This window comes from Phyllostomus discolor, chromosome 8, assembly GCF_004126475.2.
Source record: "Phyllostomus discolor isolate MPI-MPIP mPhyDis1 chromosome 8, mPhyDis1.pri.v3, whole genome shotgun sequence".
NCBI classification, from domain to species: Eukaryota; Metazoa; Chordata; class Mammalia; order Chiroptera; family Phyllostomidae; genus Phyllostomus; species Phyllostomus discolor.
This window is the reverse complement of record NC_040910.2, coordinates 43,774,099-43,799,706: the sequence shown is the minus strand read 5'-3', so window position 1 is coordinate 43,799,706 and position 25,608 is coordinate 43,774,099. Positions and strand designations below refer to the sequence as shown.

At 42.2% G+C, this 25,608-nt stretch overlaps 2 protein-coding genes and 1 long non-coding RNA gene across 3 annotated transcripts in view; 2 read left to right on the top strand and 1 right to left on the bottom strand.

Annotated features, from left to right (window-relative positions):
- Nucleotides 1-1,547: 1,547 nt before the first annotated feature.
- On the bottom strand, nucleotides 1,548-3,022 carry LOC118502284. Its single transcript, XR_004904994.1, has 2 exons — nucleotides 2,721-3,022; nucleotides 1,548-2,579 (listed from the first exon to the last, which is right to left on the bottom strand). It is a non-coding gene; the product is annotated as an uncharacterized LOC118502284 (long non-coding RNA).
- LOC114503449 (zinc finger protein 709-like) lies at nucleotides 2,409-16,046 on the top strand. The gene is made up of 4 exons (XM_028521041.2): nucleotides 2,409-2,588; nucleotides 8,771-8,897; nucleotides 9,096-9,156; nucleotides 9,797-16,046. Exons 1-4 carry the CDS (start codon nucleotides 2,586-2,588, stop codon nucleotides 11,475-11,477), a joined length of 1,872 nt encoding a protein of 623 aa, XP_028376842.1. The 5' UTR covers nucleotides 2,409-2,585; the 3' UTR covers nucleotides 11,478-16,046.
- Nucleotides 16,047-22,552: 6,506 nt separating this feature from the next.
- Nucleotides 22,553-25,608, top strand: part of LOC114503073 (zinc finger protein 709-like) — a 35,876-nt gene continuing 32,820 nt past the window's right edge. The window contains exon 1 of the mRNA XM_028520455.2: nucleotides 22,553-22,741. Coding sequence (XP_028376256.1) covers nucleotides 22,739-22,741 — 3 coding nt within the window. The 5' untranslated portion in view covers nucleotides 22,553-22,738. The remainder of the gene's footprint in view (nucleotides 22,742-25,608) is intronic.

Below are 25,608 nucleotides of genomic sequence, written 5' to 3'. Positions count from 1 at the left end.
GTCAGTGAGGCTTTCAGAGAAAGATCTTGATCAATAGGGAGGGATGATAAAGATGATAATGAGACTGTAAAGGAACTGGTCAGCCGGGAGCCTCTGTGGGAGGAGCTTGGGCTTATGGGAGGAGTTCTTGCACTCTAGGTCATCCCTAGAACCCTCCAGCAATAACTCTGCTTACAACAAAGCTCTGTTTGTAATTGCCTCTCCCCTCAACTTCACTTTTCCTTTCTATAAATACTTCTCCATCTTGGCATGCTGGGCAAGGTGTGCACGTGGCTTGCCATGTCTGCTTATACGGTATTGCATTTCTTTCTTTTGTCCCAAATAAATCCTTTTTGGAGACAAAATGAAGTAGGCAGGCTACTCCCCAGGGCCAGCTGTCAGGAATCCAAAAACTCATTCATTAATCAATCCTAAGGTCTTCCCTCCATAGCAGGGGTGTCAAACTCATTTTCACCAGGGGCCACATCAGCCTTGCAGTTGTCTTCAAAGGGCCGAATGTAATTTTAGGACTGTATAAATATAACTACTCTTTAACAGTTAAGCAAGAGCTCGGTGCTGCCCCCTGGTAGAAACAAGGTTTCGGGCGGGATAACACAAGGTGGAAGGCTGGATTCGGCCCAAAAGCCTTGTGTTTGCCACCTGTGCTGTAAAGACAATTAGCTGCTAGACTGAAGGACACTGCTGTCTGCAAGATTTACTTTGACGAGTTTAAATTTTGTGTCTTTCAAGTCACACATGTGACTTGCAAAAAAGACTGGGTTTTTTTGGGGGGGGGCAGTTGGTGACCCTCTCTCATTTAAATGCTAAAAAACACACCCTGATGAAGATTTAACCCCATGCTAATGAGATACACCCTGCCAAGAGAAGCACCTAGTTCCACTGCGAAGGCACCCAAAGTCTATATACTTAAACGTCACAGACATCATTTTTCCCGCCTCAAAACTGTTCCTTGGCTTTTGTCGGAGAGCAACATTTCTCCTTTTCCCTTTCAGTATTGTCTCCCTTAGTGTACGAGCTATTTAATAAACCTTCACCTGAGCCCTAATTCTTGTGATGAACTCTCTCAATTTCTATCTTGGGGTTTCTTAAGAACCCAGGATTGTTTAGTGGTAGAATTGTCACCTGCCATGTAGGAGACCCTGGTTTGACTCCCAGCCAAAACTGTATATTGGTTTCAGGTGATCTCTTTTGATTTCTATCCTAGGAGATCACAAGAACCCAGCAGGCCAGTAACAGAAACACTTAGTCAATACTGATTTTCAGTTGATACAATGAAATATTCCTCAACCATAAAAACAAATGAAATATTGACATATGCTACAACAGGGATGTGCCTTGAAAAAATTATGTTGAGTGAAGTTAATCATGAAGACCATATATTTTTTATGGCATGCATATGAAAGAACCTAATAGGGAACTCTGTAGAGACAGAAGATAATTAGTGATTGTCCAGGGGAGGGTATGGGAAGAGGAAGATGGGAAGACTGAGAGTGACAGCTGTATAAAGTGTACACTGCAGTATATGTATATCAAATCATCATGGCGTAATCTTTAAATATACTTTTACTAGTTACTTATACCTCAGTAAAACTGGGAAAGTTCCCGAGTGCATCCCAAAATTACATGATGATTTATAATAGTTTTGCTTATAGCAATAAAAATAGGAATTAAATGTTAGAGATATTAAATCTACTTACATTTTTAAGTTTTCTAGGGTCACAAGGAAAAACTGACCTAAAATTAATTTTTTTTAGTGTCCAACATACACCTGAGAATGTAATGAACACATCTCACACCTTGTGATTAGGTTGAGAAGAGTCCCTGTGCCCGGCGGGGTTCCAGCTTCGCTCCAGAGCCTAGAGCTCTAGGATTCTTTCTCTTAAGAGCCAGATGAGAAGGTCTGGGAAAGGGATGGGTGGGAAGTTCAAGGCTTGGAAGGATCAAGACTAAATTGGAGCCAGACTCTGTTACAAACGGTGAGGTCAGATTGTCTATGTTTCTAAACAAGGGTCACAGTTCTATGAGTGAGATCGCAGCCTTACGCCGAATCCTGGACCCTCTACAAGGTATCACACCCTCTCATTCCAGGGTGGCCTGACCTGCCCCACCCTCGAGTGTACTTGCTGAAACTGAATCATCTTGAAACTGAATCAGGGATTCTGCTAGCAACTCTGACCACGCCTTCCGACGAACTGTGGAAAAGACAAAGGAATAAGCCTCAGGCCAGGAACAAGTTCTGTTTAAAAGCTGTCGGTGGGGTGCAGGATGGGGAGGGAGGGAAGAGACAGATTCTGGGCCTCCGACAGAGCTGGTACAGCAAAGCCACAGGTCCTCCCCGTGGTTGTCACTCAGGCGCGTGGGGGCAGGGACTTATAAACTGTCCAATCAGAGGCCTCTCTGGGGCAGAGGGGTGGGGTGACGGCCCGTTCTGGCGTTGTGATGTCCCTTCACCTTCAGGCCACGCTCTAGTCCACTTCGTTGCTCCCCTACCGTGAGCGGTTCCTGGCGGCCCTGGCGTAGCCTCTGTGGCGCTGTGGTCTGCACCAGGCGTAGACAGGACTCAGGGAGACCCAGGAAACCTAGAAATGGTGAGTATGAGGGCAGAGTACTGGATGGAGACCTGGGGCTAGTCGGAACCGCTGGAACCTGCCTAGCTGACCGGCCTCCCAGCGGTCAGGCTCGAGTCCGCCTACCTCAGGGTCCCGGGCCACCGCTGGTACCTGCATCTTATCTGGCTGGCAGCGGGCCCAGACCCCGGGCGTCCTGTCCAGTCCCTTCGCGTCCAATTCGGCCCAGCCTAGAAGCTGCGCTGGCAGCTCTAAGCCTGCAGCCCCGCTGCTTCACAGATGGTGCGGCCACGGCGAGGGTCGTAAGGGGACAGTCGTTAAGTCCGACTCCCGAGTTTGTGCGTGGGAGGAGCTGTGGTGGTGGCATCCTGAGTTCCTGCTTTCTCCCCATTAACACTCGTATTTTCCCGAGTTTTCAAAGGTTGGGGGAGCAGGGTATCAAATCCACGACCCAGTTCCCCTCGCTAAGCCCTACCTGGGGCTGGTAATAAATCCCTTAATTTCCAAGTCCCTCTCCTTGTTCCCAAATGGCGCGTCCCTTACCTGATCTACAATGTCATCCGTGGTGCGTCTGAAACAGTCCAGTATTTTACTTGTTTAACCTTTTCTCCACATAGTTATGAATGGCTATTTTTTAAAGACATACTTTTTTCTCTGAATATTTTGCATGAGAGGAGATCCCCGTTCCTCACCCCCAGGACCTTCCCTGGGCACAGACATCCTGTGGGAAGTCCTTTGGGTGGAGGATCTTTTAAAATCTTTCCTGGGTAATCTACCCTGTTAGCCCTGCTTCTCCCTGGGTATGACACCCTGGTGAAATTTATTGATTTAAGTTTTCCTTTTTCGGTGAGGGTGGAATGTATTTAATCAATAGAGCTTGAAAGATAGTATAAACTAGTTTCAAAAAGGCAAGAGAGTGATGAAGTTCAGGAAAAAAAATCCAGTATTACCAATTCATTTGTTAAGAATTCTGATTTCACCGTTTTCTTCCCTTCAGCATGTAGTGAGTTTCTGAGGTTCCTATGTTCTTTACTTTTTGGTGCTTTCAAATGAAATTCCAGAGCTTAGACTTGCAGAGCAGATGTGTTCAAGTGTGATTAATTATTACAAAACAATGTCTTGTCATGGAAATAGAATTAACTGACACCTTTTTTTTTTCAGCATAGAACAGATACTTGGGCTTTCCTGGTTTAACTAGGAAAAGTGAGTTACTATTTTCTTACCCCCCTTTCCACATTATCACTGGGTTTGAGTGATTTTGCTGGCTTGTTCAAATGTCAGGTTTTATGTAATTTATATATTGATCAGGTGGTACCAGGCTTCTCAGTGGGGAGCAGCAGCCCTTGGCCAGTGACGCTAAGGCCCCTCTGAGCCTGCACAGGGAAGTGCTGAAAGGCCCAGTTGTTCTTCCTGGGGAGCCTCCCCCTGCAGGTGTCTTTCCTCTCACACCCACCATGGAAGGAGCTGGTACACTGAGGAAAACTGCAGACACCTGGAAAGCTGGGAATGCACATGCCCAAGGAGGGGGAGTGGAGATAGCATCCTTTCTGCGGTTGTTGTTTCTTTAGTCTAGACATTTTTAGAACTTGTGTTTGAATTTTGCAACAACAGTTTAGGTGTGCTCAAGGCGTATTTTTTGCAAGTGGAGACGTCTGTGAAGATCAGGTGGACAACGGAGTTTATGATTTGGGGAGTTACATTTAGGTCAAAACATTAAACAATAGCAAGCTGAGAGTTGCCTCACTTGTGAGAATGGAAGCCCCAGGGAGGGAGCACTTCCATGCTTGCAGGAGAGGGGAGGGTGTGTGGAGCGCCTGCGTTTCTTCCTGGGGCTGCTCGGTGTCCCTCCCCTCCTTCCCCAGGCGCTGACACACTCCAGTGGTTCTATCTCAATCGGGGGCACCTAGACCCCAAGTCAGTAATTATGTTTGCCTGAGTGTGAGTTTCCTTCTGAAATGTAGGGAAGCAGGCTGCTCACCTGTTTTCATTCTCATGTTTTTGAGGAGGGTTCCATTAAATTCCTTTCTCCCTCGAATATTGCAGCCGTTTGATTCTAGTTTCCATTAGAACTTGGGCTTTTATAATGTAGTTGAATGAGAGAATAAGGCCAGAAAATAAGTATATGGTGATATCTCATTGTTTTATTTGTAATCTCCCAATGCAATGACCATGTTTTCATATTGCGTATTTCCCACTTGTATTTTTCTTTAGTGAATTCTCCCCTTTTTAAAATTGTTCATTGGAGAGACAGACAGATAGACAGGCCTTGATTTGTCGCTCCACCTGTTTATGAATTCATTGGTTGATCCTGAATGTGCCCTGATCCAGGAATTGAACCTGCAACCTTCGCATATCTGGACACACTCTAACCAACTGAGCTACCCAGCCAGGGTATTTTGTCCATTTTTAATTGGCTTCTTTGTATTCTCATTGTTCAGTTTTAAGAGTTCTTTGATTATTTTGGATATCCGTCATTCATCAGATAAGTTTTTTACAAAAGATTTTCTCCTACTCTGTGACTTGTCTTTTCATTCAGTTAACACTCTTCACACACAGGAGTTTTTCATATTAATAAAGTGAAACTTTTTTTAGCTCTTATCTAAAAATGTACTACTAAATACAAGGTCACCTAGATTTTCTTTCTTTTTATTTTTTAAGATTTTATTTATTTATTTCTAGAGAGGGGAAAATGGGGAGAGAAACATCAATGTGTGGCTCTTGTGTGCCCTGCACCGGAGACCTGGCCCACAACCCAAGCATGTGTCCTGACTGGGAATCAAACTGGTGACCCTCTGGTTCACAGGCCAGTACTCAGTCCACTGAGCCACACCAGCCAGAGCTAAATTTTCTCATATGTTACATTCTAGGATTTGTTTTTACTTTTGCATTTTATATTTGGATATATGATCTATTCTGAGTTCATTGTTGGGCAAAATTTAAGTTCTTTGTCTACATTCACTTTGTGTATATGCATGTGTGTGTATGTATGTATTATGTCCAACATAGTTTGTTTAAAAGACTTTCTTTTTTTCTTATCATTGCTTTTACTTATTTGTCGAAGATCAGTCACCTGGCTATTTCAGCCATCATCTCTGTTACTGTGGGATTTTTGCAGATGTTTTACCTAGACAGTCATGTCATATAGAACAAAGACATTTTTATTTGTTGCTTCCCAATCTGTGTTCCTTTTATATCCTTTTCTTATTACATGGCCAGGGCTTTCAGCACAGTGTTGAATGGGATTGGTGAAAGGAAACCTTGCCCTTCTCCCCATCTTACCAGAAAAGCATCTAGTTTCTCATGATTAAGTATGATATTAGCAATAGGCACTGTGATATTTTCTCAAGAAGAGAGAATTCTCCCTCTGTTACTAGATTATTGTCATAAATGGATGTTGGATGACATTAAATTTGTTGTCTTGTTCATTTGCCCTTTTATTTCTGATGTTAGTAATCTCTTTTTTCTCAATTATTTTGACTAGATGGTTATCATTTTATTAATGTTTTTCAATGGACCAACTTTTAGTTTTCCAAACTAGGAAAGTTTTTTTTTTCTTTCACACTTTAAACACTTTACTCTACTCTTTTCTTTTCCCTTGCATGGTTTCTGAGAAGTCTGATTTAATTATAATCTTTTTTTCTCTGTACCTAAAGTATGTTTTCTCCTCTGGCTTTTCTCAATATATTTTCATCTTTGATTTTTCTCTAGTTTGAACATGATATACTTGGTTTGCATTTCTGGTGTTTTTCATGTTTAGTTCACTGAACTTTTTAATTGTACAATCTGCTGACTATGATTAATTTTAAGAGCTCAGTGATTACTACTTACCTATTTTGTTCTATTCCTTTGTGTTTTCCTCCAGGTATCCCCATTATGTGTATTTCAGTCTTTTGTAATTGCTCTGTAGTTCATGGGTATTGTGTTTTGTGATATTTACAGGCATTACAGGCTTTGATAAGAACATAATATTTTGGGCATATTTTAAGATGCTATTTTGCACTAGCCAGATGGCTCAGTTGGTTGGAACACCATCCTATAAACCAAAAGGTTGCCATTCAATCCCCAGTTGGGGAGCTGATGGAAGGAAACTGATGGACGTTTCTCTCTCTCACTCCCCCTTCCTCTCTCTCTAAAACCAATAAATATGTGTATAACATAAAATGCTGTTTTATTTTCTTTCAAAATTTTGAAGACAGTGGTTTGATTGTGACCTCAGTGTTCTGATGGATCTAAGAAAAGTTGTTCAAGGTTTTCCTATAAAGTCATTAATGATGGCTCCCAAGTTCCTGAAATGTCCAATCAGAAACCAGAATTCTCTGACTTCAGTTGATGATTGACAGATGACAACTTTTCAGTCTCATCCCTCCTTATTCCCCTTTGACCCACATCTGCACAAAGTGATGAGTGCCTTGGTGCTCCTTCCTTCAAAGGTGGCAGGAGATTCAGCCCTCTGAGGTCCTGATCTCACATGTGAACCATAACTAACCCAACCCCTGACCTCAACTTTACAAAAAGTCCAGGCATCTCTTCTTGCTCTCTCAAACCATTTCATGACTACTGGAGACGCCTGCCTTTTTTTCCCCACACACCTCAGTTGTGGAGGTAATAAGCCCTTCATACACTCTTGGCAATGTGTGCTGTCAACACCAAAGGGATGTGACATATGCTCAGGGCTCGAGGTACCATGCTGCCTCACTCCACGTGGGAGCTTGGGAACTAGACAACGTAGGAGTGCAGTCTCTAGGGTGGCTGGTCAGGAAACACATACTACTGCAAAGTAAAAACGGAGGTCTTATGTCCTTTTGAAGGAGAGCACTGCTGAATCCTCCCATCCATGTATGTTATACTCACAGGCAGATTCACCCTCAAACTTTTGTGGATTTCACTGACACGGTTGCAATTTTTAATTCTCAAACTGATCCTCAAGGTCAAGAAGGTGCAGGGTGGTGTTCTGTTTCTGCCATAAAGAGCACTTCTGGCCCTGGCTGGTGTGGCTCAGTAGATTGAGTGCCGACCTGCAAACCAAAGGGTTGCTGGTTCGATTCCCAGTCGGGGCACATGTCTGGGTTGTGGGCCACATTCCTGGTAGGGAGCATGGGAGAGGCAGCCACACATTGATGTTTCTCTCCCTTTCTTTCTCCCTCCTTTCTCCTCTCTCTAAAAATATAAATAATAATAATAATAAAATCTTTTTTTAAAAAAAGAACACTTCTGCCCTGGCTGGTGTAGCTCAGTGGACTGAGCGCGCGGGCTGGGAACCAAAGTGTCGCAGGTTCGATTCCCAGTCAGGGCACATGCCTGGGTTGCAGGCCATGCCCCCCAGCAACTGCACATTGATGTTTCTCTCTCTCTCTATCTCCCTCCCTTCCCTCTCTAAAAATAAATAAAATCTTAAAAAAAAAAAAAGAACACTTCTGGCATATTTGTTACTGTGTGTGCTGATATCTGCCAAAAATTGTCTCCAAGCGGCCCTGAGACACATGAATGTAGGGATTTTGTAGTCTCAGCTGTTGTTCCTTTTTCCTCGTGTCTGGACTCAAAGTTCCCATCAACCTTCTAGCCCATCGAATTGGACTGAAAAAGCAGAACTGAATCTGGGGTAAAGATTATACAAGGCAAAAACAATACTTTTTCTCAAAAATATTTCAATTTTGCCAGCTGTGTCTGACTACTTCTAGAGGCCTGGTGCACTTTAGGGGCGATAATGGCCAGCTGCACCTCATTAAATGTTGGATTTTTACTGGTCTCTTGGACTGTCATGTTTGGTGATGAAAATAGAAGAAAGGGCTTCCTTTTTTTATTCATTAAACTTTCATACAGATATGACCCTGTGCCTCATGCAGGACTATAAATGATGGGTAATGTGGAAGATGAAAGAGTTTTTCTCACAATGGTCTTAAAATATTTGTTTTATCTGTATAGCATTTCTGTCACTCCTTAGCATGCTCTGTACCCTGCCATTAGAGAAAAATAAGATGTAATGTGATCACAGTAAAAGTGTATAAATCATTTCCCTATGTCCATCATGCTGTTAAATTTATAAGGAAGTAAGTGTGGACAGAGGGTAAGCTTCTGATGATCAAGTCATAGCATAAGGGTTTGGAGATGACAGAATCATACATAAGCTTCCTATAAGTGGAGTCCAGTTGTCATGTTCAGTCAGTCTCACACACCCTACTGTAAGCATGCTTGGGATGTTTTAGGACGCTGTGGCCATTGAAGACGTGGCTGTGGACTTTACCCTGGAGGAGTGGGCCTTACTGGATCCACCACAGAAGAAACTGTCTAGAGATGTGATGCAGGAAACTTTCAAGAACCTGGACTCAGTAGGTAAGGATGACAACTTTTCCTTGACTTGGTCAGTTAGAGAACAAATATTCTTTGCTCGTCATCTTTTTTCCAAGATGTGAAATGTGGAAAAGGACATTGGTAAATAAACTAGGCATGGTCACAGCTAACAACATAGAATCTAATAATTTTGTAATAATTTTTAATATTTGTGATCATTTTTCTGGGTCTACATTTTAGGCAAAAAATGGGAAGATCATGACATTGAAGATCAGGACAAAAACCAGGGGGGAAAACTAAGGTGAGTGACAGTCACAACAGAAAAATACAGTCTCATGGGAGAATCCTGGTGTAAATTTTTTTTAAAAAGAAACAAAATAAATAACTCCTGCTTCAGATTTAGTTATTCTTGTTTTTTGTTCTTTTTTAATCCTCACCCAAGCATATGCTTACTGATTTTAAGGTGAGAGGAAGAGGGAGAGAGAAAGAGAAACAACTATGTGAGAGTCATCCTTCGGTGGCCTGCCATATACACCCCAACCGGGGATTGAAACTGCCACTGAGGCATGTGCCCTGACTGCGGATCTAACCTGCAGCCTTTGGTGTACGCGATGATGCTCCAACCAACTGAGCCACCCAGCCAGGGCCAAATTTGGTTATTCTTAAGAATTTTTACCAGAAATACTTTCTTTATATGTGACATAAATATTCAATGTTTGCAAAATAGTTTACTTGGAAACTTATTAATAAGCTTTATATATGAATATCACTGTTTTGATCATTGCAAGGGAGTAGTCCTCCTGGAGAGCATTTAGTATATTCAGCTTCAGAGAATTCAGACAAAGCAGGAAACTTACACTTGTCCTAAAACCCTAATAAACATTGTGAAAAATATTATTTAAAAAATTACTTGTAATGTGCTTCTCATTTTTTTTTTGCAGAAATCAAATGGTAGAAAGACTCTGTGAAAGTAAAGAGGGTAGTCAATGTGAAGAAAACTTCAGCCTTATCTCAAATCTGAGTCTGAACAAGAAAACTACTGGAGTGAAACCACATGAGTGTGATACATGTGGGAAAGTCTTCACACATCATTTTTCCCTTAATTGGCACATCAGGTGTCACACTGGACAAAAACCATACGAGTATCTGAAATATGGAGAGAGGCCATATAAATGTAAGCTTTGTGGGAAAGCTTTTATTTTTTCAAGTTTATTTAAAATACATCAAAGGATGCACACTGAAGAGAAAACCTATCATTGTAAGGAGTGTGGGAAAGCCTTCCGTTTTCGTGCAACTTTGCAAATACACAGAAGGATTCACACAGGAGAAAAACAATATGAATGTGAGGAATGTGGGAAACCTTTCATGTGGCTCACAAGTTTTCGAAGACACATGGCAATGCACAATATATATGGTCCTTATAAATGTAAACGATGTGGAAAAGTCTTTAGATATCACCGTGCTTTTCAATCACATGAAAGGACTCACACAGGAGAGAAATCCTACAAATGTAAGCAATGTGGAAAAGCTTTCAATTCTCAACGAGGTTTCCAAGCACATCAAAGATATCATCAAGGAGAGAATCCCTATGAATGTAAACAATGTGGAAAAGTCTTTAGATATCCTCATACTTTTCAAGCACATGAAAAGATTCACACAGGAGAGAAACTCTATGAATGTAAACAATGTGATAAATTTTTCAATTCTCGTCGAGGTTTTCAAGTACATGAAAGATATCACAAAGGAAAGAAGCCTTATGAATGTAAGAAATGTGGTAATGCTTTCAGTTCTCATCAAGGTTTCGAAATACATGTAAGAAGAAATCACAAGGGAGAGAAACCCTATGAGTGTAAGCAGTGTGGTAAAGGTTTCATTTGTCATCGAGGTTTCCAATTACATGAAAGAAATCACAAGAGAGAGAAATCCTCTGAAATTAAATGTGGTAAAGCTTTTGGTTATTACCATTACTTACAATTACACAGAGAAACTCATACTGGAGAGAAACCCCATGAATGCAAGGAATGTGGGAAAGCCCTAGGCAGTAGCAAAGCCTTAAAGATACACGAGAGACTGCACACAGGGGAGAAACCCTATGAATGTATGCAATGTGGCAAAGCCTTCAGGAATCCATCTGGATTTCGGTCACATGTGAAAATACATGCTGGAAATAGACCATATCAGTGTAAGGAATGTGGGAAAGCCTTCATTTATCCATCACGCGTTCGAGCACACATGCGAGTACATGATGTAAATAGACCTTATCAATGTAAGGAATGTGGGTTAGCATTTTATTTTCCCAGTACATTACGCAGGCATGAAATGACTCACACTGGAGAGAAACCCTGTGCATGTAAACACTGTGGTAAAGCCTTCAGAGATCACAGTTATTTAAAAATACATGAGAGAAGTCACACTGGAGAAAAACCCTATGAATGTAAGCAATGTGGTAAAGCTTTTTCTTCTCAGCTAGGTTTCCAAGTACATACAAGAAGTCACACTGGAGAGAAACCATATGAATGCAAAGAATGTGGGAAATCCTTTAATTATCCCAGTTCCTTCCGAAGGCACAAAAAGACTCACAGGATTTGTCTTCTTGAATGTAAACAGCGTAAGAAAATCTGATCCACATTCCTACATGTGAAAAAAAAAGAAATATAAATGTAACATGAGAAAGCTCGGTGGAAATTCATGTGTAATGTTCTAGAAGACTTTCAACATGAAAAAATTATTATAAATGTAAGTATATTCTGTTTATCAAGCCTCCTTAAAGTACATTGTTGGACTGTGGATTTCTACTAATTATTTTCAGAACTGAATATTCAGATAATTCTGTGAGTCATCATTCAACAATAAATAATATATAAGACTATAGGTAGTATTCCTTCTTTAAATCAGTGAATAGTATTTTATATTTCCATTTTGAAACCTGTTAGAGTCATAGGTGAATTGAAGTGTATTTCTAATAGACAGTTTAATTTTGTGATAATGTTCTGTTTGTTGAGTGTTAGGGGGACATTGAAAAGTCTAAGTTTGGTTTTTGTTGGGATTTTCCTACTAGTTTTGTGACAGTTTCTAGATATATTTAGTCCATTCTGTATATACTCTACCTTTCTTACTGAGAAAGCTGCTTTTGGCGACTGGTGGGTATAGGAGCCTTTTTTTCACTTTCACACTAAGAAACCATCATAGTACATTTTTTATGTGTGCGAGTATATGATAGTTTTATGTGAATTATTGTTTTCATACTGATTTCTCCTTGGCAACACCAGGAGGCTGAGAGCCAGAAGAATGACAGTTAGTGGCAGGACATGGGTGATGAGCTGATTCCCTTCAGTCACAGCTGTCACGTGTTTACCAGATCTGCTTCCTCACTTAATCCCACAACACTTCCAAATGGCTGTAGAATTTGTTGACATAAGTCACTCGACTAGCCTTTCTCTCCCAAGCTTTTTACTATAGAACCATCCAAGACTCTGCAGACCAGCCATGGTGGACATAAATTACCCAGGGCATTCTTATTCAAAGACTGTTTTCCTCCGCCCATGCCACATACAGTTAGAGCAGCCAACACTGACAACTGACGAGATCTTTTTGTCATGGAGTCCCTCCCAGGCCCTCAGTTGGTCTGCTCTGTCGCCTGCTACCAATTTTGCCTTGGGTCACGAATGCAGGACCCTCAGGCTTCCTAACTATACTTCTCATTGAAGAGATGCTAGTACTTACAGCACAGTGCTGAAAGTGGTGCCCCTGGTATATCCCACCTACCAGGGGAAGTGTGTTTCCTTCACATTCATGCAGTCTGTTCTAAAGGTCACTTTTCTAGACATATTGGCCACTTTGGGAGTCTCTGAGAAGCATATGAATGATGAGAAAATTCATAAATTTTATAGACAGTGTGCTCCCACCACACCTGATGGACTCCCTGCAGAGATGCTGTATTTTGTCCCTAGTTCAAACAGGCCATCCCTGATCAAAGATTGGACACAAACAGCAGATCCGTTAGTTAAACTGCAGGCACTCATGTTAGGATTAGAGAACTCCCTGGCCAAGAATTGAACTCATTTACACAATTTTATAGCTCCTTTAGCCTCTGCCAATATGTAGCTGTCTCATCCCACCAATAGCAACAACTCCTTACTAATGTCACTTCTTTGGCATAAACTCTGGGAATATCTTTTCTGTTTCACTGCTTTTAGAAAAAGGAAGGGAGAGTCAGAGAAACATTGATGTGAGAGAGAAGCATCGATCAGTTGCCTCCCATATGTGCCCAGACCAGGGATTGGGGATCAAAGATCAAACCTGCAAGCTAGGTATTTGCCCTGACCAGGAATCAAACCCATAACCTTTCAGTTATGGGATGATGCTCCAACCAACTGAACCACACTGCCCAGGGCTCCGGGAATATCTTGCTTCACAACAACCAAGTCAAGTCAAGTCAAGTCCACTTGTAAGTCTGCATACATCAAACCTCAGTCTGTAGAGGGTCATTTTAACGCTCAGGGAAATAAATTGAGTTAGATTTGTGTCTGACACATATACTGACACCTCTGATATGATGCTGTTAACCTTGGCTCTGTGGGCCCACACAATACTAACGCATTTAAAGACCTCGTACCTAAAGTTCTAGGCAAAATTGAAGAAACTTCCTTCCTTTGCCATGGCTCATTTAGTGACTGACAAATGCACCTAATGTAAGAAAATGCACCACTGGTAATATAATGAACATACTTTCCATACCAAGGAAAGGGTCCCTACAGCTAACGGCAAATATGGTTTTTAGTAGCCCCTCACCACATCTGCTGGGCTGCTTGCTGCGCTCACACCATGGTAGAAACTCATAGACAAATTACTCGTCCTATCATACATGATCCTACTAAAGTCAAAAAGCAGGCACTTAAGAAAGACAGTCTAGAAATTAAAATGGAACACTGGGCTCTTAAAAGAAGGCATTCCATGAACCTTGCATCTCTCTTATGACCCTCCTCCACTCTCACAGGTTGGCCTAATTGTTAGGAGGAACCTTGCTTCTAAATGGATCTTCCTGCTGTTTGAGGCATTACTTAGATTCAGTGCTCAGTCGTTAGAGCCTGTTGCTGTTGTTCTGATCGTCAGGCTTACCAGACATTTCAGTCAGAATGGTCTCTCCTACAGATCTTTGGTTTATTGGAACAGTGTGTCCCAGCCACAACTCCTACATCCACTCCTGGGATGTCCTGTGTATCTATTTCATTTTCACCACATTTCTTCAAAGCCCCTCCACCCATCCACCACAAACGGGCTGACTTCCTACCAATTATGCTCATGCACTCATTGTCCTGGGAGGCACTGGCGCTGACCTGGGCACACGTGACGATCATTCAACAAGCAACCCATTAATGCCAATGTGGTAATGTCAAAAACACACAAAAAAATACATATCACAGCTAATGATTCAGATGGTGTCCTTGACAGAAAACCCTGCAGTAGCTGATGACATCTTGGATTTGGTGTATTTAGTAGCAACCAGAGAGAGTCATGTTCCCCTAAAATGGCTGCTGGCCGCACATGGGTGGGCTACCCTGGGAAGGTGCCACCAAAACCACAACACAGTCGAAATAACATTACTAAGCAATTAGAACCGTTCTGGAACCATACTCTCTTGGATCTCTCCAACACCCGAGGATGACTGGACTCAAACGGGTTTTGTTAGGTTTCACAGTTTAGTTATAATATATCATTGGTGCTTTTTACCTGCCTTTTAATTTATGTTCAAATTCTTTTAAAGGCGATGTGACACAGTTCAGTCAACAAAGCTCAGGAGAAAAAAAAGCCCAGGAGAGAACTTCAATAAGGGTGCTGAGCTCACTTTTGATATTTGACCTTTAATTAGTGTAGACACCTGCACACCCTGCTCGACCCACGTAGGGAAACCTATGATGTTGACACGTCTCCCTTTGAGTGAGCAGGTAAAAGAGTCTAACCTTGAATATTTCCAGCCTCTAATCCTACACATCTTAAAGGGCCAACCCATTCTTCTTTGTGGAAGCCACCTATATGAAGGTACCTTTTAGAAGGTACCTTTGAGTAATAATTTTTCTCTTCATTTGATGCATGTGGTAACATAGTCTTGACATTTGGTCCTATTTTAAGTAAGATGTCCAGCCCTCAAAAGGGGAACGATAGCCCTGACCGGTGTGCTCAGTTGGTGGAGCATCATCCTGCAAAGTAAAGACTCGCTGGTTTGACATCCAGTCAGGGTGCGTACAGGAGGCAACCAATTAAACTTTCTTGCACTGACGTTTCTCATCCTCTCTTTCTCCCACCACTCCCCTCTCTCTAATAATAAATAAAATCTTTTTTAAAAAAGGGCAATGATAGCTCTGGCTGGTGTGGCTCAGTGGATTAAGTGCCTGTGAACCAGAAGGTCACCGGTTCAATTCCCCATCAGGGCACATGCCTGGGTTGCAGGCCAGGCGTCCAGGTGGGGGTGTGCAAGAGGCAACCCACTGAAGTATCTGTCACACATCAATGTTTCTCTCCCTGTCTTTTTCCTTCCCTTCCCATATCTCTAAAAATAAATAAAATACTTTTCTGAAGGACAATGATAAAACAAGGCAATCAATGGGAAAGGTTTTTCAGGTGACAAATAGCTGTCCACTGTGGGGAACTTTGAGATGATGAGGGGAAGAAATTCAAAATGCAGAGATTCTATTATCATATTTTTAGATTCACTGGCTACAAAAGAAAACCTTTGAAACCACCAATAAGGGCACTAGCAGTAGGATTAATCATTAAAAATGGTATAGTGTCATAACGGAAATAAAGAGCAACACAAGTGAATGAATGGTTTCTGTCCAAACATGTAAATAGCTTGGAGTGCCCATTCTCATCTTCACAACAATAAAAAACTGAAAAATCTAAAGAACAACATTTCTTCTTAGATCCATGAGAAGTTTAAGGTTATATGGCAAAGCAGTGCCCCCAAAACAAGAGACTGGAGACTGTGGAGAACTGCTGCTCACTGAAAGCAGAGGCCAATGGAGCCAGCAACTGCCAGGAAAGTGTGAACTATAGTAGATGAATTAAATTGCTGACACAGTAAAAACTAGCTTAAGATTTACAAATTCAAAGTGGAGGCCTGTCTTTAGAGTGCTCCCCACAGTTCATGAATTTTTTGCAGGAACCCAAACAGATTCTAATAGTGAATCTTGGGGGGAAAAAATGCCTCATGCTTCTTACAAGTAATGGGAAAATATTTTTACACACACACAAAGCATTCTGTTCTCTGTAACACAGGCTATCCCTCAAAGAAAACTACTTTGCCAAAGACTGCATGGTGAAAGAGTGGTCAGACATCATCTAGACCCTTCAGGTTTATTCTCTGACAAACAGGGAGGAGTCAAGGCTAAGAACATGCTTTACGGATGGCCAATAGACATATGAAAAGATGTTCAACGTCAGAGAAATGCACGTTAAAACCACAATGACATACACTTCACAGCTGTCAGAATGGCTATCAATAAATCAATAACAAATGCTGGTGAGCATGTGGAGAAGAGGCAACCCTTTTGCACTGTTGGTAGAAACGCAGATTGGTGCAGCCACTGTGGAAAGCAGTATGGAGGTTCCTCAAAAAATTAAAAATGGAACTGCCCTATGACCCAGCAATTCAGCAGTTACACTTCTGGGTATATATTTAAAGAAACAAGAAACACTAATTCAAAAGAATATATGCCTGGCTGGCGTAGCTCAGTGGATTGAGCACGGGCTGCAAACCAAAGTGTCACAGGTTCGATTCCCAGCCAGGGTACATGCCTGGGTTGCAGGCCGTGACCCCCAGCAACTGCACATTGATGTTTCTCTCTCTCTCTCTCTCTCCCTCCCTTCCCTCTCTAAAATAAATAAATAAAATCTTAAAAAAAGAATATATATACCCCTATATTTATTGCAGCATTATTTACAATAGCCAAAATATGGAAGCAACTGGTGCCCATCAATAGATGCGTGGATTAAAAAAGCTATGGTACATATATACAATGGAATATTACTTTTTTATGAAAAAGAACAAAATCTGCCCTGGCGGGTGTGGCCCAGTGGATTGAGCACCAGCCTGTGAACCAAAGGGTGTCCAGTTCATTTCCTAGTCAGGACACATGCCTGGGTTGCAGGCCCAGTCCCCAGTGAGGGGCGCACAAGAGGCAACCACACATTGATGTTTCTCTCTCTCCCTCCCTTCCCCTCTCTAAAAATAAATAAAATCTTAAAAAAAAAGAATGAAATCTTACCATTTGGAATAACATGGATGGACCTAAAGGGTATTGTGCTAAGTTAAATAAGTCAATCAGAGTAAGACAAATACCATATGATTTCATTTATAGTGGAATCTAAATAACTATAAACAAAACAGAAATAGACTCACAGATACAGGGAACAGATTAATGGTAGGCAGAGGGAGGAGAATTGAGGGACTGGATGAAAAAAGGTGAAGGGATTGAGAAATATGGATTAGTAGTTACAAAATAGAGGGATGTAAAGTACAGCATAGGAAATATAGTCAATAATGTAATAACTATGTATGATACAAGGTGGATACTGGAAGTATCAGGGGGACACTTTATAAAGTATGTGATTATCTAATCACTATGCTGTACACCTGAAACTAATACAAGATAATATAGAGTGTAAACTGATTGAAAGTAAATAAATAAATAATTAAGACTAGAGCTATGATATGACCCAGCAATCCCTCTTCTGGGTATTGACCTGAAAATTTTAAAAACATTTATTCATAAAGATATATGGATCCCTATGTTCATCGCAGCATTATTCATGGTGGCCAAGACATGGAAACAACCTAAGTGTCCTTTGATGGGCGATTGGGTAAAGAAGACGTTGTACATATACAATGGAACACTACTCAGCCATAAGAAAAGATGAAACACTGCCATTTGTGACAACATGGATGGGTCTTCAGAGTATCATGCTGAGCAAAAAAAAATTTAAAAGGACAAGAACCATATGATTTCACTCATATGTGGGATATAAAGCAAAAAGCAACAAATGAACAAAAAAAAACAGACAAATTCATAGACAGAATGGAATAGTGGTTACCAGAGGGGAAGAAGGATGAGAGGAGGGTAAACAGGGAGAAGAGGGTCAAATGTACGGTGATGGAAGGAGATTCACTCTGCATGGTGTGCACACCATGCCAAAGTACAGATCATGTATTATAGAACAGTGCATGTGAAACTTTTATGTTGTTATTAACCAGTATCATCCAAAATCAGTTTAATGTTTTAAAAGAGAACAAGCAGAAGCAAGAAAGAAGGAAGGAGCCCTGCCTTTGGTCTGGTGCTTGGCCTTGCAGGCACTGTCCCACAGGATGGTGGGGGCTGAGTGGGTATGCAGTTTGTTGCCCTGAGCCCCCACTTGCCAGCCTGGGGGGCTTTACCAGTTCCAGCCCAGCTCTATCACAAGCAGGTTGTTGATCATTATGAAGATCCTAAAAATGTGGGGTCTCAATATCTAAAAATGTTGGAACAGGACTGATGGGGGCTTCAACATGTGGTGATGTAATGAAATTACAGATTCAAGTGGATTAAGAGGGGAAGATCATGGATGTCGGATTTAAAACACTTGGCTGTGGTTCTGCAATTGCCTCCAGTTCTTTAGCCAGCCATTAAGTGGGTGAAAGAGAAGACAAGGGAAGATGGTGAAGGAAGCCTTGACCATCAAAAACACAGATCATCACTCTGGCCAGGTGGCTCAACTGGCTCAGTTGGTTAAAACATTGTCCCCTGCACCAAAAATACTGCTTTAATCCCCAGTCAGGGTGCATATGGAAGACAGCCGATCAATGTTTCTCACATCGATATTTCTTTCTCCTCTCTCCCTTCCTTTCTCTCTAAAATCAATAAATGTATCCTTGGGTGAGGATTAAAAGAAAGAAATTGATAGATATCGCCAAGCAACTATGCTTTCCTCCTGCTCCCTGCTGGCTGAAGATGCAACCAAGGCCACTCTGGCTGATTATAAGCTGAAACAAAAACCCAAGGAAGGAAAGACATGGAAGAAATGAGCCTTTGATGAAGCCTTCAGCAGCACACGTTTGCCTACCTGCTGTGCAATTAAGGTAGATTCCAGAAGCTCCTCACACTAAAGTAAAAGAGCTGTGAGATATACACATCATTGCGGCCCTGATGCAAGCAAAATACACAGTTTAATTGTTCTGAATTCTGTGGTGTCTTTTGGCTCACTTTTATGGCCTTCACTTATTTTATGTATATTTTGAATATTGTGTATGGCCTCAAAATTGAAATCAGTAACTAAGTCTCAAGTTGTGATAGTCCATGAACTGCAGAAATATCTATTTTTCCTGAATCTGTTTGGGGAAAGATTGCCTTGGTATGGTTACCTGATAGAACTAAGCACTGTACATAAAACATCTGCATATATACGGTAAATTAAATTATGTAAGACAAGAAAAAAGAAAAGAAGAAAAAAAGATCAAACAGAGCATTTTCTCCCAAGCTAGCAATGAAACTTTAAACATAATTTAAGGTATATAAAAATCAGGGAAAATGACTAAGTTGAAGTTATATTTCAATTACCTTTGTAGTAAAATAAATATGGCTCTGTTGACAAAAATAATAAAGAGCACTTATACCTCAACAATAAAATGTCATATATATAATTTTAAATTGTCAAAGGATGTAAACAGACACTTTCCAAAGATGTACAAATGGCCAAGAGCATATGAAATGATGATGGACACCATTAGTCATCAAGGAAAGGTAAATACAAACCCCAGTGAGGTACTACTTCATGAATCAAAAAGGGAGATAACAAATTTTGTTGAGGATCTGTAGACACTGGACAGTCACACACTGCTGGTAAAAATATAAAATGGTGCAGCCACTTTGGAAAACAGTCTGGCAGTTCCTCAGCTTTGAACTTAGAATCACCATAGGACCCAACAATTCACCCATAGGTGTATGCCCAAGAAAAATTAAGGTATACGTTCACTAAAAATCTTGTACAGCAATGTTTACTGCAGTGGTATTCATAATAGCCAAAAGGCAAAACCAATCCAAATACCCATTTACAAATGAATAGATAAGCAAAGTGGGTTTTATCCATACGGTGGAATATTATTCAGCCATAAAAGTGAATGAAACGGGATTTTTGGTTAAGATGGCAGGAGCATAGGTAAACAGTACATGCATCCTCCCAAAATCATGTCAGTATTAGAACTAAACTACAGAACAACCACTGTTATAACTACCTGGAGCCTAGTCAAATAGAAGTCCTACAACTAGAGATTTAAAGAAGAAACCTTATTGACACCAGTTTGGGGAGTGGAAATGCTAAAAGGGCTGGTCCCAGGTGTGGTGAATAAAAATAGGGAAGGCTATATCTGCTTTGGTGGTCCCACCTAATGAGCAAGGGTATCAGCCCCACACCAGGCTCCCAAGACCAGGGTTCTAGTGCTGAGAAGAGAAGTCCCCATAATTTCTGGCTGTAAAAATCAGCAGGGCTCTGGCTGGTGTAGCTCAGTTAGTTGGAGCATTGTCCCATAAACCAAAAGGTCCTGGGTTTGATTCCTGATCAAGGCCTAGTTGCATGTTCAGCCCCTATCAGGGTGCATTTGGGAAGCAACCAATCGTGCTTCTCTCCCTCTCTCTCTCTCTCTCTCTCCCTCTACCTCTCTCTCCTCTCTTTTTCTCTTTTCCTCCCTCCCCCTTCCTCTGGAATCAATGGATATGGCCTGATCAACCTGGGGGTAAATACCTCCCATTGACTTGCTAACTGCAATCTAGGCTTAACTAAAATAGGAGTGTACATAGCACACAAAGGAGGTTGTCATGCAAATGCCCATCTTGGGTAATAGGGGAGGCTGACTAATGGACCCTACAGGACACCTACTACATTAGGCTACTCCATCAAGCCCAGGATATGTTGTGGTTCTACCTAATACACAGAAACAAACACAGGGAGGCTGCCAAAATGAGGAGACAAGAAACATGTCCCAAATGAAAGAACAGAACAAAACTGAAAAAGAACTAAACAAGATGGAGAGAAGCAATCCACTAGATGCAGAGTTCAAAACACTGGTAATAAGGATGCTCGTTGAACTTATGCAGTGGAAGAGCACCTGAACTTAGAACTTCAACAGCATAAATAAGGACATGGAAACCTTAAAAAGAACCAGAACCTAACCTCAGATAGGAAGGATACACTAACTGGGATGAAGAACAATTTATAGGGAATCAACAGTAGATGAAACTGAGAATTAAATCAGCGATTTAGAATACAAGGAAGCAAAAACCACCACAGAATAGCAAAAAGAAATGAGAGTTTTATTGGACACATTTCAGCTTAGAGTTGGCCAAAGAAGGGTTCCTATGCCCAGTGAGGCTGGGAATTTCAAACTTCCTGCCAGAACCATACCCTGACTCCCATGGGCTGCTTTCACTCAAGTACCTGCCACAACGTATGGAGGTAGAGAAGGGAGGGGTGAAAGCCCCAACACTCTTAAGCAAAGATCAAAATGAAGCCAGACTCTTCATTACATATGGTAAGGTCATTTTTAAATGGATGTGTAAACAAGGATCACAGTTCCAGGAGTGGCGTTGCAACCTATGTCAACCCCTAACCTGGGGAGGACCTCAGACCCTCTGGTCCCAGGCTGGCTTGGCCTGGATGCCCCTCCTGCTCAGGACAAGGTCATCCCTCTATCCAGAAAATGAATCTGATGGAAGAACTCAAGAGTTGGAAAATTTTAGTTTTAAGTAGTAGTTAATAAGCTTAGTAATTAATGTATGTAAAAAGCTATTGTTTCAGAAACTGAAGGTGTGACCCACCCTGACTCCAGGAGACCACAGCAATTCGACCTTTGTGCCCTAGGAGCACTGTGAGCAATCCAGTGGTATTTGAGCCATTGTGCTCAGGGAGGGACATCTGTCCACCACCCAGGACACAGGTAAAAAACCACAGATGAAGAGATTAAAGGATGCTAGGAAAATTGGCAGACTGCAGCTTTTATCTGATTAACCTTTCCCTGAATTCCAAACCCCTTAGTACACTCTTGGTCTCCTTATAACAATGGGTGGCTGGAAATGGAATGTAAGATGGTCTTTTAGGGTACATAACCCACCGTCTTCTCTGCTCCCCCGCCATCTGAATAAAACGCCCATTGCCCTGGCTGGTATGGCTCAATGGATTGAGTACTGGTCTGCAAACCAAAGGGTCTCGGTTGGATTCCCAGTCAGGGCACATGCCTGGGTTACAGGCCAGGTCCCCAGTAGGGGGCGCAGGAGAAGCCACCACACACTGATGTTTCTCCCCCTCTCTTCTTCCCTTCCCTTCTCCCTGGAATGAATGAACGAACGAACGAATGAATGAATGAATGAAGTCTTTTAAAAAATTTAAAAAACAAGACGCCCATAAAGATTGATTCCCTGTCTCTGCTGGTAGTGACAGGAAGCTGGAACACAGGCTTTTCTGGTTTCAGGTCTGGAATTTCCAACGCATACCTGGTCCCGCATTGAGAAATAGCTACAGGAGGACCCCACTGCTCCTTTAACGGGCCAGAAACAATTTTTGATAAAAAGCAAAGGTCTCTGACAGAGACGCGCTCCCGCCCGAGAGCGGAAGCTGGTTCCACCTAGGTCCGCACTCGGAAATCGGGGAGGCGGGCCCTTCCCAGAGACTAATCAGGGGCGCCGCAGGCCGGGTGGGTGGGGCGACGCTCCGCGAACCGCGGGTTTGCTCCTGGCACCTCGGGGTGGGGTTTTACCTGCGTCTACTCGCCTAGTTCCTCGCCTTCTGTCTCCGACCCGGGGTGACTTGTGGCAGCCGCGGAAGCCTCTCGGAGGACAGAGGGGGACTCCAGGGACCGGGAAATGGTGAGTGTAAGGAACGGGATGACCCGAGACGGGTCGAGGGCCTGAGGGCGGGACCCGGCCTTCCCGTGGTCACCTCCGGAGTCTGCGCCCTCTCTGGGCCGCCTCTCCGCCTTCTGTCCTCCCCCGCTCGCAGCGCGGGGGCTGGGCCGGCAGCCGGATTCCCGGCATCCTGTCCCATCATTGCGCTTGGTGGTTTGGGCCCGGACCCGGAGTTTCTTTGGGCAGCTCTATGCCAGCCGCTCCGCGTCACCCCAGTTGGTGCGGTAACCTCCGGAAAAGCCATCGCGGTGGGGGGACTATCGGTGGGGGGACTATAGTGATTCATTATGTGGGGTTGGTTCCTTGGAGGAGCTGTGGCCGGTGGCGTTCCCAGGCCCTTCTTTCACGCCAGAGGACCCCTTTTCTCCTGAGTTTTTCCAGTGTATGGGGAGCGGAGCCTCAAACCCACGACGCTGCCCCTCAGCCTGACTCTTCCTAGGACTGGTAATCCTTAAATTTCCACAACCTCCAGGCATTCCCAAACTTCAGTTCCCCTTCCAGTTACAGCATCGTTATGAACTGTTTGTCCTTAGTGATGCATTTCAAACAAATGCAGTATTTTAATTGTTTACTATTTTCTCACAGTCAATGAATGCCAGGTTTTTAAAGGTTATATATTGTTTGTGGATATTTTACATGAGAGTAACCACCTGAAACAGATTGTAGAACATCGCTGTTCCTATCACCTACCATCGATCGTTACTGGGCACAAACAGCCAAAGGGGATGGTAGGGAGCTTCTTTGGAAACTTGACTCCTGGGTAATATTTCCGGTCAGCAGGCCTGTTCCCTGAGTCTTTTGCCTTTAAAAGATTCATTCACTTTTTTTTACATCAATGTTAAACAATATATGTAAAACGTATTTAACCAATTGATCGTAGACAGTATAAAACACTTCCACATCACACACAAAAAAGGTGAATTTCAGAAAAAAAAAATTATTTCAGTGTGAACCACGAAAAGGGATTCTTTGGAAAGTAACCTCACAGGGTATCTGATCATAAATTCCTAACTGAGCAGGTCATGGTGGGTAGACACACCCAGGCCTCTAACATCATATATATGGCTACTCCATTTCCTGTACTGTTTGTAACATCTCCCTGTCTTTTGTGTACCTACCAGTCTATACTTCTTAATCCTTGTACCTTTTCCCCCATTCTCCCCTTCCCCCTCCCAGCTGATAACCCTCCAAGCAAACTCCGTATCTATGATTCTGTTCCTGTATTGCTTGTTTGCTTAGTTTGTTTTTTAGATTCAGTTATTGATAGTTGTGAATTTATTGCCATTTTAATGTTCTTATTTTTTATCTTTTTCTTATATAATTCCCTTTAACATGTTAAATAATAAGGGCTTGGTGATGATGAACTCCTTTAGTTTTACCTTATCCGAGAAGCTCTTTATCTGCCCTTCCATTAAAAATGATAGCTTTGCTGGATAGACTAATCTAGGTTGTAGGTCCTTGTTTTTCATCACTTTGAATACTTCTTGCCAGTCCCTTCTTGCCTGTAAGGTTTCTTTTGAGAAATCAGCTCTTAGTCTTATGGGTACTCCTTTGTAGGCAACTCTCTGTTTTTTTCTTGCTACCTTTAAGATTCTCTCTTTATCTTTAACCTTTGGCGTTTTCATTATGATGTGTCTTGGTGTGTTCCTCTTTTGGTCCAACTGGTTTGAGACTCTCTGCTCCTGGACTTGTATGTCTCTTTCTTCCACCCAATTAGGGAAGTTTTCTTTCATTATTTATTCAATAAGTTTTCAAATTTTTGCTCTTTCTCTTCCCCTTCTGGCACACCAGAAGGGGATGGTTTGGATGTTGGTACATTTAGAGATGTCCCAGAGGCTCCTTAGTCTTTCCTCATTTTTTAAAAATTCTTTTTTCTTCTTGTTGTTCTGATTGAATGCTTTTTTTTTTCCTTGTGTTCCAAATCATTGATTTAATTCTTGGCTTCATCCCCTCCATTGTTGGTTCCCTCTAGATTTTTCTTTATTTCACTTAATGTAACCTTCATTTTTGCCTGGGTATTTTTTATGCTGCTGAAGTACCCAATGAGTTCTTTGAGCATCCTGATAACCGTGTTTTGAACTCTTCATCTCAGATGGGTACTTATCTCCATTTTGTTTCGTTCTTTTTCTGGAGTTCAGTTCTTTCATTTGGGCCATATTTCATTGTCTGCTCAATTTGGCAGCCTCCCTGTGTTTGTTTCTGAGTATTAGGTAGAGCTGCTTTGACTCCCTGACTTAGTAGTGTGGCCTATTGTAGAAAAGTGCACCTGTAAGTTGAATGGGGCGAAGCCTTAGGTAATCTCCAGGGCAGGGCAACCCATGTCACCACTCTGTGGCTCTGTGTTGGGCAGAGCTTAGAGAGAGGACAATGCTGCTGTCTAGCCTCTGGAATTTTGTCTGGGAGGAAGCTGTCACCCAGCACTTGCCCTGATGCCAGTCACTTCAATTTTTCCCTGTATGTCAGTGATGCCCTTCCAGCTGTTGCCCTGGTGCTGAATTCCAATGGGGGCGGGTCTATGCAAGTCCTAAATCTGTTGCAGGCCCTTTGAGAGGAGTCTCCTTAGAATCTTGCAGTTTCTCTACCACCCTAACCCCCACTGTTTTTTTTTCCCCAAGATTTTGTTTATTTATTTTTAGACAGAAGGGAAGGGGGAGAGAATGAGAGGTAGAGAAACATCAATGTGTGGTTGCCAGGGACCTGGCCCCAACCCAGGTGTGTGCTCTGACTGGAAATCAAACCGGTAACCTGTTGGTTCACAGGCCTGAGCTCAATCCACTGAGCTACACCAGCCAGGGCCCCACTGGTTTTTATAGCCAGAAGTTATGGAG

What these genes read in the sequence shown, in the direction of transcription:
- LOC114503449 (XM_028521041.2), top strand. An exon ending in CAAGAACCTGGACTCAGTAG is followed by an intron (nt 8,898 to 9,095) that starts GTAAGGATGACA and finishes TCTACATTTTAG; the next exon opens with GCAAAAAATGGGAAGATCAT. An exon ending in AACCAGGGGGGAAAACTAAG is followed by an intron (nt 9,157 to 9,796) that starts GTGAGTGACAGT and finishes TTTTTTTTGCAG; the next exon opens with AAATCAAATGGTAGAAAGAC.